Source organism: Papio anubis, chromosome 1 (genome assembly GCF_008728515.1).
Source record: "Papio anubis isolate 15944 chromosome 1, Panubis1.0, whole genome shotgun sequence".
Classification (NCBI taxonomy): Eukaryota; Metazoa; Chordata; class Mammalia; order Primates; family Cercopithecidae; genus Papio; species Papio anubis.
The window spans coordinates 107,228,315-107,246,261 of record NC_044976.1 but is presented as its reverse complement, the minus strand read 5'-3'; the positions used below and the strand labels follow the sequence as shown (position 1 = coordinate 107,246,261).

Here is a 17,947-nt window from a genome sequence, read left to right as displayed (position 1 = left end):
AAAAAGGAAACAGCAGGTGCAGTGGCACAGGGGTGAGGAAGCACTGCCAGCGTGAGGAACTGTGGGCACTGTGATTTACCATACGGCACTGGGGAGCATGTGATGACACAGGCGTGGGGGAGGAGATGGAACAGGTGGACAGGGGTACATCATGAAGGCCTTTAAGCCATGCCTGAGGCTGAGTAATTGGGCAACGTTGAAGCTTTTGTTTTGTTTGTTTGTTTTTGAGACAGGGTCTCATTCTGTCACCCATGCTAGAGTGCAGTGGCATAATCTCAGTTCACTGCAACCTCCACTCCCCAAGTTCAAGTGATTCTCCTGCCTCAGGCTCCCAAGTAGCTGGGGTTACAGGTGTGCGCCACCACGCCTGGCTAATTTTTGTATTTTTAGTAGAGACGGGGTTTCACCATGTTGGTTGGGCTGGTCTTGAACTGCTGGCTTCAGGGTGATCCACCTGCCTCAGTCTCCCACTGCCTCGGTCTCCCAAAGTGCTAGGATTACAGGCGTGAGCCACTGCGCCCAGCCGCATTGAAGGTTTTCAAGCTGACAAATGGGAAGCACCATGGGGGCAAGGCTGAAGGCACAGAGATTGGTTAGGAAGCCAGAATCCAGGTAACAAGTCAGGAGGGCCTGAACCAAAGCTGGCAATGAGGATGGAGATGGGGACAAATCTGGGAGTTTAGGGAAATGGTGGCAGATGGAAAGGGCTGAATAGAGCAAGGGAAGAGGCTTGGATGAGCTCCAAATTTCTGGCTTGGGTAACCAAGGTCAGGAATAAAAGTAGAGGATCCCATTTCAAACGGGTATGGAAGGCAAGCAGGAGGCAAGACGTCAAGTTTAGTTTGGGGCATTTTGAGTTTGAGCTACCTTTGGGACATCTAAGTAGAGAGGTCCAGTAGGCAGTTAGACCACTGTTTGGATGAACAATGTAGATTTGGGGATAGTTGTGGGTTGACCCTGGAGTGGATGAGACGGGCCAGGCAAAATACACAGAGTGAGAAGTGAAGAGGGCCCAGGAGAGACTCCAGGGAAACGGCAGCTGGGGAGGAGCAGAGGCGAAGAAGCCAGGAGAAAAGAGGGTTTGCAGGAGAGGGGAGTGGGCTCAAATAAGAAGTGCATTGGATTTGGCAATCAAGAGGTTATAAGGGTCCTTGGCAAGCCTGGTTTTGAATGAAGTGGTGGATCTGGAAGCCAGATTGCAGGGATTATGAAAGAAACAACAGATAAACAAGATCTCCAGAAAGCTAGGATTTCAGGAATCGGAAGAACGCAGAATTTTAAAGGGCCGAGCAAAGCAGAGAGAACTGGTTCGGTCAGGAGCCTTCGGAAGCCTGGATGCGGGAGGTTTCTTCCTGACGTTATCGGGTATGCGGGGATCCCTGCTGACCCAGAGGAGAGTAAAGGTGGCTCCTGACAGTATCAGCCTGTGGTCTGGGACTTCCGGGCCCAGGTGGTTCAGTCTTGAAAGAAGCCAGACAGGGCGACAAGCAGCCGCCTCAGCCTGAGCAGCACCACGCAGCAGAAAGCATTTGGATTTTGGAGCGGGTGTCGCGCCCCTACTTATTGGTTACACAACTGTAGACATGTTACAGCATGTCTTCCCTTTCAGAGTTGTTATGAGAATTCAGTGAGGCACATTTCTGCCGAGAAAATTGTGCCCTAACTTCTGCAACATAACGCAATTTAAATTCCAAGATCCTGAATTATAATTCATGATTAGCTTTTATCTCTTTTCTCAGTACCCTCTTTCCCTTGAACACCTAATTCCCCCTCAGGGCCTCAGCTGCCATTTTCAGGCTTCCAGTTCCTAAATTACTCGTCCTGACTTCTCATCTATAGTTCCAAATGTTTGTGTCTATCCTCACTTCGGATATCCCACCCTCACTGCAAACTCTACCTTGTCCAACATCGGTATCTTCGAGCCTGTTAGCCTTTCCAAATTCCTCAGTTTAGTCAGGTCTACCACATTCTTCTCACTTCCCAAGCTTAGAAACTCAAGCGTTGTCTGTGAGATTTACAGTGTCAGCGTTCTGGCAGGGACCAGATAGTTACTTAAATGGTGCAACCGAGGAGAGTTTAACAAAGGCATTATTTTACAACAGTGTGGGCAAGGCTAAGGGAAACGAATAAGGGATGGAAAAGCATCTCCTGGAAGGACCCGTGGGGAGCTGCCCTTTGACCTGAAGGGGCAGAGGAAAAGCAGGTCCTGGAGCCTAAAGAGAGCAGCTGTCACTGTGGGACTAGCTGACAAGCCCTGTGGCTTTTGGTGGAGGGACAGAGTCAACTCCATGACGGCACAGGGAGGAAGAAAATTCTCCCATCTCATCCTCCAACACCTCTCTCCTGCTGTTGCCTTCCATTGACTAAAACCAACCAAAGCCAGGGCCCAGGGGAGCCTGTGGTGCAGTCCATGAAAGGTCAGCACAGAGAAAGACAGAGGATGAACCTGGGGAGAAATGTAAAACATCTGCCACGCCTGCTGTTTTTTATACACCCTTTAGCCAATATGTTTCCAAACTCTTGTTTATTCATTTTTAATATTAATAAGAATTGGCTGGGAGTGGTGGCTCCAGCCTGTAATCCCAGCACTTTGGGAGGCCAAGGCAGGTGGATCACCTGAGGTCAGAAGTTTGGGACTAGCCTGGCCAACATGGTGAAACCCCATCTCTACTAAAAATACAAAAATTAGCCGGGAATGGTGGTGCGTGTCTGTAATCTCAGTTACTTGGGAGGCTGAGGCAGGAGAATTGCCTGAACCTGGGAGGCAGAGGTTACAGTGAGCCAAGATCGCTCCACTGTACTCCAGCCTGGGTGACAGAGCGAGAGACTCTGTCTTAAGTAAAAAAAAATAAGAAGAAGAATTAATAATCTGTCAAGTATGTACTATAGTCCTGGCACAATGCACATGATCTCATTTAGTTTTTATAATATGAGGCAAGGAGTATTACCTTAATTTTACAGATGTAGAAACTGAAGCTTAGAGAGTTCAAGTTTACTTCATACAATGAGTAAGTGAGAGTCTGAACTTGAACCCAGTTGTGTGTGATCCTATAACCTCACCGAGCTATGTTTCTGTCCTGGGCAACCTCTCCCCAATTCACCCCTTCCTCTCCATTTCGTGGGTACTGCCTGGTCCAGGCCCTCCAGAGCATCCTTTATGCCTGATTTAAGTTGCACTCCTTCCACTGGGCCTTGGCAAAGGTCTCTCTCTATCTATATATACATATATAGGTATGTGCTCCAGAGCTCTGGTTTTGGTATATATGTAAAATATATATAAAATATGTATATTATAGATAATATACTATATATTTAGTATATATTATTATATTATATAGATAATATATTATCTATATAATATACTATCTATTTATTATATATTATATTATATAATTAAATTATATATGATTATATTATATAAAATATATTATATAATATATATTATATTATACATTATCTATATAACATATATAATACATATTATCTATATATATTATATATATAAAAAATAGAGAGAGAGAGAGAGAGAGAGTCTTGCTCTGTTGCCCAGGCTGGAGTGCAGTGGCACAATCTCGGCTCACTGCAACCTCTGCCTCCCGGGCTCAAGTGATTTTCGTGCCTCAACCTCCCGGATAGCTGGGATTACAGGCATGCACCACCATGCCCGGATCATTTTTGTATTTTTAATAGGATGGGGTTTCACCATGTTGGTCAGGCTGGTCTGAACTACTGACCTAAAGTGATCTGCCCACCTCAGCCTCCCAAAGTGCTGGGATTATAGGCATGAACCACTGTGCCCGGCCTTTGGCTAAGTACTCTAAGCCACAGTCTCTTTTCTCAATGGAACAACATCTCTGAGACCAGGAACTGTGCCTGATGCAATTTTCCAATCTCACACTTCTAGCCCAGGGCCAGACATAGGCAGTGCTCAGGGAATGTTTAGTGACTGGGGATGTGGGACTGAAGCCTCCATACATCTTCAACATGCCCCTAACCCGCAGAGTTTAAACATTTGTCTGCCTGAGGCTGCACGTGGTGATGTCTGGAGACCCATTCACAGCTCTGGCTAAATCTTCCTGCTGTTCCTTCCCCATCTCATCCTCCAACTCCCCATAGACTGAAATCCAGGCCATGTAACTCCAGTTCCTTTTTAAGATCTGTGTGCCCTCAGACATACTGCTAGAGCTCCAATTTCCTCCTTTGTAAAACTGGGAAAATAAAATATACTTTACCACATTTACAACATTGATGTGTTGATTAAATAAGATGAGGAATGGAAAAATGCTTTGTAAGTAAAAACCATTCTGCAAATATACAGGATTATGAATGTCCCACTAAGGAAGGCCAGAGGCTTCTGAGTGGGTTCTGAGAGAGAAATCAGAAGTAATTGTATTTTTGAGCTATATGCTGTGAGGGTTTGTGAATGCTGAGATGACCCTTGGGTTTGTCTGTAGTTTAGATGTCAGATTCCGAGACAAAAAAATTCATGCTGCTGGGAGAAGGATGGCAGCTTCATTTTGACACTACTGTAGGGTACGGCTGCTTTGTGTTTTTGGGAAAACAATTACACACACAGACTTGCATGTGAATGATTCCAGTGACTTCACCGCTGCAGGTCCTGGAGAAACTGCAGGGACACCTTGAACTGCTGGAGCAGAACTTTCTGGCCACCAAGGACAAGCATCTGACTTTGCAGCAGCAAGTCCACAAGCACGAATCAACAATTGTCGGTGACTTTGATCCAGAAAGGTCAGGTTTAAACCAACTGTGTAAGGTGGAGGGGTCAAAGGTGATCTCCTTCAGGTGGGATTCTGATGTGGCTGCTGGTTTAGTGCTTGGAGAGTCACTGGTCTAGGATCAGCAAAAACTGTGTCACCAATGAACAAAGTGTCACCCCATGCCACAGACAGCATGGAGGACCTGTTGAGTGTAAGGTACTGTGCTGGACATTGACTCAGATGGAACACCCAAAATGAACAAATGCTTCCTGGGGCAGAGGCATTGTACCAAAATTTTGCAATTTGTTGGATATCATTATAATTGGTTTGGAGACCCAGAGGAGCCTAAGAAAACCCTAGAAAGGCTCACATGATAACCACAGAGGGCCCTCTTCTCAAGTTCCTCCTCTCCTCTCCCTCTCAGCTTTTCCCTTTCTTATCTATCTCTCCCCACACCTGCCTTTATTGTCCTTGCCTGGTTCTCTCTTCTGTCCCCCTCTTTCCCCTTCTCTTTCCCATTCACTGATAATTCCAAGGCACACTGGGCAGGAGGGGGTCATTGTAAAGTTAATGGGTGTCAGGGTGAGGGACCTACAAATCCTGATAAAGGAAAAGTGTTAAAGCTTAAAGTTAAATGATTTCTGAGTTAATTCACATTAGAACCTTGAACACACACTCGAAACTGAAGTTTCTAACTGGTGGTTTTTATGGCACTGTATTCTCCTCTCTTCATTCCAAATAATTTTAAGCTGTATTCCAGGACTCAAGGAGTGGATTCTTTCCCTATAATTTCCTGGTATAAATTAAAATAAACTATTTAGTAGGCTTAATATTTGTAAGTTCAGCCCTTTCTATTCATAGCATTTTAATATGGAATCATTGTTGCCAAATTTTTTAATGGTTTACATTTCAGCCCTAGCGTTCTGTGGTATTTTTTTCCCCAAGGTATGGCTTTACTTTTCCAAAATGAACGGAATCTCTGTCTACCTTTATTTCAATACTGAGTAATTAGACAGTAAGGATGAGGTTTTAATATTGATTTTTTCCCAAAGGCTTTTTTGGGGGGTAGGGGAAGAAAGAACTCCGCATGCTTCAGCTATTTAAAATTAATAGAGTAAGGATATTTATTTTCCAAAGAATCTCCTGTTTGGGCAGTCATTTTAAAGACAGACTTCTGTGCACATTAAGACCAAAGTTATTCAATGTCTTATTTATATCCTAGTTACAACCACACTGTGCCTGGCACGAGTATAAATAAAAAGAACTTCAACTGCAATTACATTCCATATATGGCAGAAGCTTTCAGCACAGGCAAGGGAGGGACCCAGCCTTTCCCAAATCTCAGCTAAAGCCACCTCAGGACAGGCAAAGACTCATCAGCTCCAGAATGGTCCTCTTGTTCTCAAATGGGCATAATGTGACAAGGAACAGAACCCTATACAACCCTTGGGTTTCTGATACGTCGAGAACCTTCTAAGTGTTGAATCCAAAGGCTAATGCAGAGGGCTTTCTGGAGGGGCAAGAATTCTGCAAATTCATTGACTAGTCCTTCGTTTACATCACCTGCTGTGCTCTCATTAAAGCCTTCTCATTATTACCTTTACAAGGTACTATGCAAAAATATTTGCTTGGATTTCATGCATCTTGCTTATCAGAATGTAGTCCAATAGTAATTTGATTCTTCCACATACTAACACCAGAAGCCAAGAATTCAAGAAATGAGGTTCCACCTTCATCAGCCACTTCTCCCTGAGAGTCTCAGCATGAAATCTTATCTTCCGCTTTATACAAAAGATCACAACTTCCCTCAAAAATGTCTCTTCCATCTCCAAATCCCCATGTTTTCACCTCTTCTCCCTTCCTTAATTTGCTCTCCAGCCTCTCTAGCCACGATCCTTGAACCCATCCCTTTCTACTACCTTGAGGCGTTGCTCCATCATTTCATTTCTTTTATTATTATTATTATTTAGAGATGGAGTCTTGCTCTGTTGCCCTGGCTGGAGTGCAGTGGCATGATCTTGGCTCACTGCAACCTCTACCTCCCAGGTTCAAGTGATTCTCCTGCCTTAGCCTCCAGAGTGGCTGGGATTAAAGGTGCACACCACCATGCCTGACTAATTTTTTTGTATTTTTAGTAGAGACGAGGTTTCACCGGGTTGGCCGGGCTGGTCTTGAACTCCTAACCTCAAGTGATCCGCCCACCTCGGCCTCCCAAAGTGCTGGGATTACAGGCATGAGCCACCGTTCCCCAGGCTCATTTCTTTTAAACTTTCAGTCTCTCCTTGTCCCCTGTTTCATTCTCTTCTGCCTGCAAAGTCACAACATATTTTCCTATATTTTATTCAATTATTACTTTTTTTTTCATGCTTAGATCTTTGTCCCACCACTTATTGGTTAGGGCAGCCTTTCCCCACTGTTTGAGAAAGCCCCTTATATCAGATACAAAACCTCCACGTGTATACAGAGCTGTTTCTATTCCATCCCATGGATCTATGTTTCTATTTCAACATTATCCACACAGTTTTAAATTATTATAGGTTAGTGTATATTTATGCTTTCTTTTTTCAAAAATTTTCTGTTAGCTATTCTTATACACTCCTCTTACTAATAAACTTTATAATCAGTTCACCAAGTTTCTTAATGAAATTTCATGAGGATTTTGCTTAGGATGGTATTGAATTTACAGGTTAGATTGGGAAGAACTGAAATCTTTGCAGTGAGTATTCCCATGTTTTCTTCATGCAGGTTTTACACATTTTTTTTGTTAAGTTTATTACTAGCCATTTTACAGTTTTTCTGAGTATTGTTGACAGATGTTTTCTCTAATTGATATTATAGGAAATATTTCTATATTGTATATTTAACTTGTACTGGGCTACCTTATGCAATTCTCTTCTTAGTGTTTTGTTGATTTTTAGTTGATTGTGCTCATTTTTAAGTATGACAATCCATAGCATCTGAAAATATTAAGAAGCTTTTTACTCTAGAATATTTGTATTGTACTTTCTTTTCTCTCCAACTCTTATATGTCTCATTTCTTTTTCTTTCTTTATTTCATTTGCTAGGTTTTCCAGAACAATAGTGAATAATTAATGCTAGTGACAGACAGCATTTTTTTTTTTTCAGACCAAGTCTCACTCTTGTCCAGGCTGGAATGCAGTGGCACAATCATAGCTCATTGCAACCTCAGACTCCTGGACTCCGGGATCCTCTCACCTCAGCCTCCTGAGTGGCAGGGACTACAGGTGCATGCCACCATGCCCAGCTAATAAAAAAATTTTTTTGTAGAGACAGGGTCTCCCTATGTTGTCCAGGCTAGTCTTGACCTCCCAGGCTCAAGTGATCCTCCCACGCCTTGGCCTCCCAAAGTGTTAGGATTACTGGCGTGAGCCATAAAAGACAGTATTCTCGTCATGTTACTGATAATAATGAGAATTCTCCCAGGTATGATTCAAGTAAATAAGCTTCATCAAGGAAGTTTTCTTCTATTCCTAGCTTTCTAGAACTAGGGCTTTTGCTGTTATTTAATTTAATAAAATGTTTAATCGAATAGGATTTAGAAATCTAGTTTTTCTCCTTTAATCTATCAATGTAGTAGAATATATTAATAAATATTCTAATGTTGAACCACAGAATGAGTTGGGCAATTTTCCCTTTTATTTTCATGTTCTGGAAGAGTCTAATAACATAGGACTCATCTGTTGCTTAAAAGTTTTGATAGAATTTATGTTTAGTGAACTCTGAGGTTCTATACAAATGCTTCAGGGGCCTGCATATACCTGATTTAAATTTCTCCTGTAAAAATATATGTTGAAATATATACTTTCAAACTGTAATAAATTACCTTTTAAACTATGTAATATATAAAAATTAACATACTAGAGACATTGAAATTTTTTTTAAAAGGCTTGGTAGAACTCACCCATTATCCCACTCTTCATGCCTTTTGTGGAGTAGATTTTTGACAATTTCCATTTTTCTCTGGTTATTAGTCTTTTCGTATTTTCTACCTTTTTAAAATGAATTTTAATAATTTATATTATCCTAGAAACTTGCCCAATTCACCTAAATTTTAAATGGTGTTGATATGAATTTTCCAGTGCCTTTTGATTTAAAATGTTTCCTATTTTTCCTTTCTCATTCTTTTTTTTTTTTTTTTTTTTTTTGAGACGGAGTTTTGTTCTGTAGCCCGGGCTGGAGTGCAGTGGCCGGATCTCAGCTCACTGCAAGCTCCGCCTCCCGGGTTCACGCCATTCTCCTGCCTCAGCCTCCGGAGTAGCTGGGACTACAGGCGCCCGCCACCTCGCCCGGCTAGTTTTTTGTATTTTTAGTAGAGACGGGGTTTCACCGTGTTAGCCAGGATGGTCTCGATCTCCTGACCTCGTGATCCACCCGTCTCGGCCTCCCAAAGTGCTGGGATTACAGGCTTGAGCCACCGCGCCCGGCCTCTCATTCTTAATGTTATTTGTTTTTCAGACTTCCAGTGGTTTGTTTTATAGATATTTTGGAAAAAATGTTTTATTTTATTGATCAAATTATTTTAAGTGTCATTTATTTCTAGTAATTTTATGAATCCTTTTCTGTGGTTTATTTTATATTCCCTTTTCTATCTTCCTGTTTTAAATAGTTTATTGGTTGTTGACTTTTTTCCAATAATGCATTTAAGACTAGAAGTTTTCCTCAGAGTACTGCTTTAACTGCATTACATTTGATTTCCGATGTTATTCTCTCATTTGTCATTGACTTGTAAGTTATGCCTAATATTCATTTTTATTTCCTATTTAATCCAAAGGTATTTAGGTATTAAAATTTCTAATTAAATAGGGTTTTCTTGGGGGGCTATGTTTTTGTTGTTAATGTCTAGTGATAAGAGAATGTAGGTAGTATAATTTTTAATATTTTGGATTTTCTTGAAATTTTTCTTTGGGGACTGTTACAAGATAAATTTTTATAAATGTAACAGATTTGAAGAAAATGGATTCTCTTTGTTGGGTAAAATATATATTTATATACACATACATATATTCATATGGGTTAGAACTTGTTAATTATTCAGATATCTAATATTCTTCCTCTTTTTAAATTCACATAAATTTCCATAGAATCACAGTTCTTAGAATCCCTTGTAAGGGACCTCAAAATCATCAAATCCGGATAAGTAAGGTACAGTATTGTTATCCCAGGTTATAAGTGAGACATTGGAGGCCCAGAAATGCTAAGTGATTTGTACACGGATACGCAGCCAATGGAGAGCAGGTGAAGATTAGAGCCCAGGCTGTCAGAGAAACTATGAACAGTCATGTGGGCTCCCATTATCCTTTGTGCCAGAAGACAGGCCACATTAATAATATAAATCAGTGCTGTATTCAAGAACCGTCGTTATTAATTAGAATGCCAACTACATAGCCCAGAAGATGCCTGTGTGTTTATGTTTACTTAGAAAAGTGGAAGGTGAAATCTTCAAGTTGGAGATGCTACTTGAAGATGTTAAAGATAAAATGGATGAAAGCAAATATACTTCAGCTCCTTCTCTTCCTGTGAGTTCTCCAGTTACCCTGGATGACTTGGCCTCCACCTCCTCTTCACTCTCAAATGAGGTAATACAGCAATGTACAGCCTAATTTTGTGCCAGGAAAAATGGTATTTATGCATTTATAGACTCCTAATTCATGGATTCACTGAATTTCATTTTAATATCTCATGAAAACTTAACTTTCCAAAGTCCCATGAATTATATTATTTTAAATGGAACCAGCTTTTAAAGATTAGAAGCATTTCAAGTGTTAATTTTTGAAACATCTTTATAGTTTAGGATGTAACAATGCTGTTTAAACCCATTAAACCACTGAAGAGCTATTTCTTCCAGATGAATAAGAAAGTTTTTATAGATCATGTCTGGAAGAAATAATTTTTTTTTCTTCATAGTTTTGTACTCACCCAGGCAGGAGTGTGGTGGCACAATCTCAGCTCACTGCAACCTCTGCCTCCCAGACTCAAGTGATTCTCCTGCCTCAGCCTTCCAAGTAGCTGGGATTACAGGCCCATGCCACCACCGCCTGGCTAATTTTTTATATTTTTGGTAGAGAAGGGGTTTCACCATGTTGGCCAGACTGGTCTCAAACTCCTGACCTCAAGTGATCCACCTCCTTGGCCTCCCAAAGTGTTGGGATTACAGGCATGAGCCACCTGAAAATAAAGAATAGCACACTCAGTGAAATAATTATTTCCCATGAATCCACTTCTGCATTTTCCTTTTCTCAAGTTAAATTCTTTTGGATTTCTACATATGCAAGATTCAGAATTCAAATCAACCACCACTGTCTTTCTACACTTTTTGCCTTTGTAGCCTCAACTATCAGAACATTCAGACTAAAATTAAAATTCTCAGAAATGGAATCATTTAAATAAATACCTTAAATTGACTCTTTAGTTTCATACAGTATTTGAAGCCACAGCCTGGGGCTGATATTCCAACTTGAATGAGGATTTTGTCAGAGCAAAGGACAAAGTGACAAAGATTATGTCAACGTTAGCCCTTCCGAAGAAGTGTTTGCCTCCTCAAAGCACTTACCTGCCTGGCAAAATCTCACTCATTCAAGTCCCAGCTCTACTGTCAGGTCATTTATGCACTCCTAGTCAGCCACCCTCCTCACCCCCAAGCCCCCCGATCCCCTGCACCTGGAGGAATTCTTGGCCCCAGCCTCTGTGTCCCCGCAGCACTGGGTCTCGTTTGTCTCTGTGACTCTGCACTCATCTTTGAATCCTGAATGTCCAGCTGAAAGCCCAGGAGAGTCGATGCTTCATAGAGGAAGCCCTGAGCCACTGCAGATGTAACAGCCCATCTCAAGGCACCCAAGCAGTCTCCAGGCTCACAGCGGCTGCCCTGCTAGTCTTGGACCTGCAGGAGTCACGAGTCTTTGTGAGGCCACCTCAGGGTTGGCCCTGCCCTCTACCTGGCGGCTCTCTGGGTCTGGATCTGCTCTTCTTTACTTGGTCCCAAGTTTACAGATACTGTTGTGAAATGATGAGAACTCTCTAAATAACTTTGTGGTAAGTGGCCCTGGAAAGAGTCTACTGCTGGCATCCTTCATTCACTCAGCAGTATGTATTGCTATATGCTAGCCCTTTTCTAGGTACTGGGGATACAACATGAACAACAGACAAATCACCTGCCCTCAAGATGCTTACATTTCTGTGAGAGAGACATATACTTAACAAATTAAGCTGAGTGCGGTGGCTCACGTCTGTGATTCCAGCACTTTGGGAGGCTGAGGCAGGCGGATCATGAGGTCAGGAGTTTGAGACCAGCCTGGCCAACATGGTGAAACACCGTCTCCACTAAAGATACAAAAAATTAGCCAGGTGTGGTGGTGCACACCTATAATCCCAGCTACTTGGGAGGCTCAGGCAGGAGAATCGCTTGAACCTGGGAGGTGGAGATTGCAGTGAGCCAAGATTGCGCCATTGCACTCTGGTCTGGGCGACAGGGCAAGACTCCATTTCAAAAAAAAAAATTAAATTAACATATAATTATTAAATGTTAAAAGCATGGTGCAGAAAATAATAATACATTCTGCATGACTCTGAAGCCAGACTGCCTGGGTTCACATACTGGCTCTGTCACTTATTAGCTTTGTGATCTTAGGAAAGTTATGCAACCTCTCTGTGCCTCAGTTCTCTCTTCTGTAAAATGGGGATAATAATACTTGCTTCACGGGGCTGTTACAATGTTTAAATGAGGTAATGTAAGTAATGTGCTGAAAATAGGGCCTGGCTCACAGTAAGCACATTACTCCTGTAATAGTCATGTAATAGTCATGCTATCATGACTATTAAGTAATGGGATATGACCAAAAGTAACTAAATGCAGAAGGTTTGAATTACTAAGGGAGAAGGTTTTTCAGAGAAGGTGAGATTTGGACTGAGTCTTGGAGGATGAGAAGGCAGCTAGGTAAGGAGCTGGGGGAGACGGGTGGGGACGCCAGGCAGGATGTTATGGTGTCTTACGGGCACTGTAGGGATGCTGAACTGATTTTGAGTTACCTCCCGTGGGACTGTGGCTCTAATTCAAGTCCTTTTGTGTGGCTCTCCAGGTTCCCGAGGAGCACCCTGGCCACCCTCCTGGGCCTCGAGGCTCAGGTGGGAGTGAGGCGACAGGGACACCCCAAGGAGGGCCGCAGGAGGCCCCCAAGGAGGAGCTCTGTGAGCTGACCCCGCAGATGTGAGTTCTCGCCCTGCAGCCCCAGCAGACACAGGACACAGCAAGAGGCCCTTTCCTCATACAGCCTCCAGAGGGGCCCACGGGGCTCCCACAGGAAAAGCAGTCTTGGACCACGAGTTACAAAGCCTGGGAACCTGGCTCCTCACCTGCCCCACGAGCAGGGCCTGGCCAGCCTCTGCAACCCTCTGGGCAGAGATCTGAGGGACGGGACGGCTGGGGCTGGGGGACAGGGGGAGAGGTGAAGGTCAGATGGCCACACGAGGCCCATAGCACTCTTTGCCTTAGGTTGCTCGCTCCCACCATCCCAGGGGTGCTAAATTAAATTCCCAATGACTCTGCCAGAATAAAGCCAAATGATTCCAAATAGTGGAGCTCCCGGGTAGCTCAAGAACTGATTCTAAAATTCAAACTGCTTTTTTTTTCTTTTTAAATTAGTTACCTAAATGGTCATTATGGAGATGCAACTGTCCAGAACCAGCCAGACCAAGTGGCCATGAGGCTGTCTTCTAACTCTGGGGTAATGTCCTGCAGCCACGGCCTGGCTGGGTTCTTCTCATTGTTGGTTCTTTAACTAAAACCAGTGTTGCCGAATGTGACTGTGAAATTGGCATAATCAAGATCATCTGCCTCTTCCTAATGGCATCCTTGGTGTCAGTGCTGGTGATGGCTGGTACTGCTGACAGTTTCTGACTTTCGGCACTCCTGAGAAACTTGGCAGGCGTACCTAGACCGGAGCTTCTCCAACTTCGCTAAGCCTACGAATCAGCTGCAGATCTTGTTAAAATGCAGGCTCTGATTCAGTAAGTTTGGGGTGAGCCTGCAATTCTGCATTGCTAACAAGCCCCAGGTGATGCCAAAGCTGCTGGTTCTGGTCTGGGGACCACACTTTAAGTTCCGAGGGTCTAGAGATTATTTCATTTTGAATGAATTGGAAATGCTGGGATTAACAACCCTGGGGTCTTAAATGACAGCAACATTATAATAAGCAGTAAACAATGATATAATAATTCTGTTGGCTCAGAGCTTTACAGTTTGCAGAGTCTTTTTGTTGAGGAAGAGTAATTTAGAAAGGTGAGATTTGTTCAGGGTAAATGATAGGCGATATTAAAGCCCAGGTCTCCAACTCAGGAAGAGGGGCACCTCCCTGCATTCTGCTAATGTAAATCTGCCTTAAATGTCAAGGGCAGGAGTAACCCTGTAAGCTTAGCAGTGATAAAATATAAAAATTAAAAAAACAAAACAAAACCAAACACACGGGAAAAATGGATGAAAAAACCCTTTTTAAAAAATTATAAAACTGATACATGCTTATTACAAAAGAAATGAGAAAATAAAGAAAAGTGTAAAGAAGAAACTTCCACTGAGAAGAAAATCAATGCTAATTTTTTTTTTTTTTTTTTGAGACAGTCTCGCTCTGTTGCCCAGCCTGGAATGCAATGGTGCGATCCCGGCTCACTGCAACCTCCACCTCCTGGGTTCAAGTGATTCTCCTGCCTCAGCCTCCTGAGTAGCTGGGATTACAGGCATGTGCCACCACGCCTAGCTAATTTTTGTATTTTTAGTAGAAAGGGGGTTTCACCATGTTGCCCACACTGGTCTAGAACTCCCCACCTCAAGTAATACACCCACCTCAGCCTCCCAAATTGCTGGGATTACAGGTGTGAGCCACTGTGCCCGACCCATTGCTAATATTTTAGTGTATTTCCTTCCAGTCTTTTTTTCTCCTATATATACATTTTGGCCAAAATAGGATTTTACTATATATATATATATATAGTTTTATGCTTTTCATTTAATGTTATATTTTGAGCAGCTCTCCACATCACTTAGAATAAACCTATCACTTCATTTTTGATGACTGCACTATATTTCATTATATTAATGTACTCTGACACATTTAGACAATCTCTCATTGATGGACGTTTCATTTTTTCCAGTTCTTTGATATCATAAACATTGCTTCAGGTAACATCATTTGACATGCAAACTTTTGTAGTTGATCATTTCTTTAGAATAAAACCCTAGGATTGCAGTTAATGGTTCAAATGGTACATGCTGAAAATTCTGATAATCTGGCCTTTAGGAAGGCCGTGGGGGTTTTATAGGCCGTGGGGGTTTTATAGGCTGAGGGCGTGCGTGGGAATGTTGGTGTCTCCAGTTTGAGCCTACCCCAGACATTTTTTTCTTTTTCCAACTTTTGCTAAATGCATAAGTGAAAACTGATATCTCATTATTTTAAACTGGCTATTTTTGAAATTCAACCTATTTTCATATGTTTCTTGGCCACTCGCACCTCCTCCTTGACAATACTGATATTTTAAATTGTTTACAAAACTGAAACCATAGTCAATTTAAAAAATGTAGATGGACAACTGAGAAAATACTAAGAGCAAATAATGTTCATTGCTGAGAACTTCATTATGTCAAATGCTGTGACAAATTCCCCAAGGAGCAGAACTGTGGTTAAGAACACAAGCATACTGGCCGGACATAGTGGCTCACACCTATAATCCCAGCACTTTGGTAGGCCAAGGCGGGTGGATCACTTGAGGTCAGGAGTTCGAGACCAGCCTGACCAACATGGTGAAACCCTGTCTCTACTAAGACATACAAAGATTAGCTGGGTGTGGTGGTGTGTGCCTCTGGTCCCAGCTACTTGGAAGGGAGGCTGAGGTGGGAGAATCGCTGGAAACTGGGAGGGAGGCGGAGGTTGCAGTGAGCCAAGATTGCGCCACTGCACTCCAGCCTGGGCAACACAGAGAAACTCCATCTCAAAAACAAACAAACAAACAAAAAAAACAAAAAACACAACATACCAGTCAGATAGGTAAAAGTTCAAATCCCAGCTCTCCTACTTACTCATGATGCGACCTTGCCAAGTTGCTTAAATCCTCTGAGCCTCATATTACTCACCATTAAAATGGAGACAATGTGCCAGGATGGCTGGAAGTATTAAAGAGACTATAAAAGAAGCACCTGGCACATCATGAACAACTAACAAATGGTAACAGGAAAACACTGAAACCCTCCAAGAAAATTAATGGACAAAGGACATGAGCTAAAGTCACAAGTAAGGCCAGGCGCAGTGGCTCACGCCTATAATCCCAGTACTTTGAGAGGCCGAGGAGGGCGAATCATGAGGTCAGGAGCTTGAGACCAGCCTGGCCAACATGGTGAAACTCTGTCTCTACTAAAAATAAAAAAAAAAAGTAGCTGGGGATAGTGGTGGGCACCTATAATCCCAGCTACTCAGGAGGCTGAGCCAGGAGAATCGCTTGAACCCGGGAGGTGGAGGTTGCAGTGGGCTGAGATTGGGCCACTGCACTCCAGCCTGGGCAACAGAGTGAGACTCCGTCTCAGGGGAAAAAAAAAAAAAAAGTCACAGGTAGGAAATACAACCAATAAATCAACATATAGTAACAGACTTACTTCCTTTCGTCAAGGAGGAAATGCAAATTAACACAAAAAGTGACACCCCCCCCCCCCCCCCCGCCTCATTCAATTAGCAGAAACATTTTCAAGTGGTAATTCCTGATGCAGAGGAAGGTGTGGTCAAACTGAGCCTACCACATTGTTGGTGGCTGTGAAATCTGTACAACTTTTGTGGAAAGCCATTTGGCAATATGGGTCATCACACAAACATGTTCGCAACCTTTGGCCCAGACATTTCCTCAGGCAGTAATCCAAGATGTGGAAAAAGCTATGTGTACAATGATACTTCTGCCATTGTTTATAATGATGGGAAAAGTACATTTATTTTTTACTTACATAAAGGGTAAGACCATAGTCAAAAACACAGTGGGTGGTATCAGCCCTCACAGGTCAGTGGAGTAATTGTTTTGTGTTAGAAAGGGACATACAAGCAAGCCTTTAGGCCCCCAGACAGTCCCTAAACCTTGTTTTAATTCATAGCTGAATATATTTCTTTGGAAAGGCTTTTAGAACTCTACTAGCCAGTGGTCAGATTAATAGACCTAAAAATTATGTTCCTAAATCTGTTCATTCTCTGGTGAAGCTTGGAGTAATTTGAAACTAAGGGAAACATAAAAAGGGGAAAGTATTCTGACATCTGTATACCAGATTTTAAAATCTGTTTAGAGGAGGAAAGAAGCAAGCCAGGGTGGAAACTTCCATTCTTCAGTCCAGGACGTTAGAGATGCAGCCCCAACTGAGTGAGACATCAGAACTAAGGATGGGCTCTTTCTTCTTTTCCTCCTGTCCCCCTGCGCCTCCGTTTCCCCATCTGGAGGAGAGGTTTGGCGAGTCTCTCTCTCGGCCTGACGGCCTGACGTGGCAAGTTCAGCCGGACCTCAGCTGCTTGCTGGCCTGTGCGCGGCGTGAGTCACATCCTCTCTAACATCTCCATCCGTATGCTTTGTGACGCAGGAGGACCCCAGGTGCACTCCAGGAAGGCAGGATTGTGCAGAGACGATGGCACCCAGTCCGAGCTGTGCCTTCTGTCGCAGGCTCCTTGAATGGTGAGGGCTTCTTGCGGCTACATTCCCAGGGTGGGTTGGAGTCAGTCCTGGCATAGTAACTCCAGCGAGGGTGGGCGGCAACTAACTGAGGCCGCTGGCTGAGTTACAGAGTCACAGATCTCAGGCCTGGGCACAGAGCCCAGCCTCCCTCTCACCCTACAGATCCGGTAGCAGTGGCCCTCAACTGGGGAGAACATCAAAATCACCATGAGAGATTTTACAATCATGCACATGCCTCCACCCAACCTACTATCTCAGCATCGCCAGCGGTGGGGCTCTGGTAGGAATAGTGCTTTTAAATCTCCCCAGGTGATTCGGATAAGCCCCGTTGGTTAAGAATCATGGTTACAGTCCACGGAGGGTGGTCCTGTAGGTTTTTGAACATTGCCCACGTGGGGGAATCTTATCCCGTATAACAAACAGGTCCCACCATCCCTACTCTCTCCTTATGATAAGCAAAAGTCTTCTCTGTTGGGTTTCATCTAAGCCCCCCAGTCCCAGGAACAAGCCTCATCCCTCTTCTCAGGGCT

General features: G+C 43.1%; 1 protein-coding gene across 9 annotated transcripts in view; it reads left to right on the top strand.

Moving 5' to 3' along the window:
• The window catches only part of AKNAD1 (AKNA domain containing 1), a 41,056-nt gene that overhangs the window by 9,349 nt on the left and 13,760 nt on the right, over positions 1-17,947 (top strand). For 5 of the 9 annotated variants that reach the window (XM_009214287.3, XM_003892307.5, XM_009214309.3 and 2 more), the window contains exons 6-10: positions 4,616-4,749; positions 10,159-10,315; positions 12,812-12,939; positions 13,375-13,456; positions 17,326-17,417. In XM_009214287.3, the coding sequence (XP_009212551.2) occupies positions 4,616-4,749; positions 10,159-10,315; positions 12,812-12,939; positions 13,375-13,456; positions 17,326-17,417 (593 nt within the window). The remainder of the gene's footprint in view (positions 1-4,615; positions 4,750-10,158; positions 10,316-12,811; positions 12,940-13,374; positions 13,457-17,325; positions 17,418-17,947) is intronic. The other 4 variants (XM_009214304.4, XM_009214316.3, XM_009214312.3 and 1 more) reach the window with 1 other exon arrangement.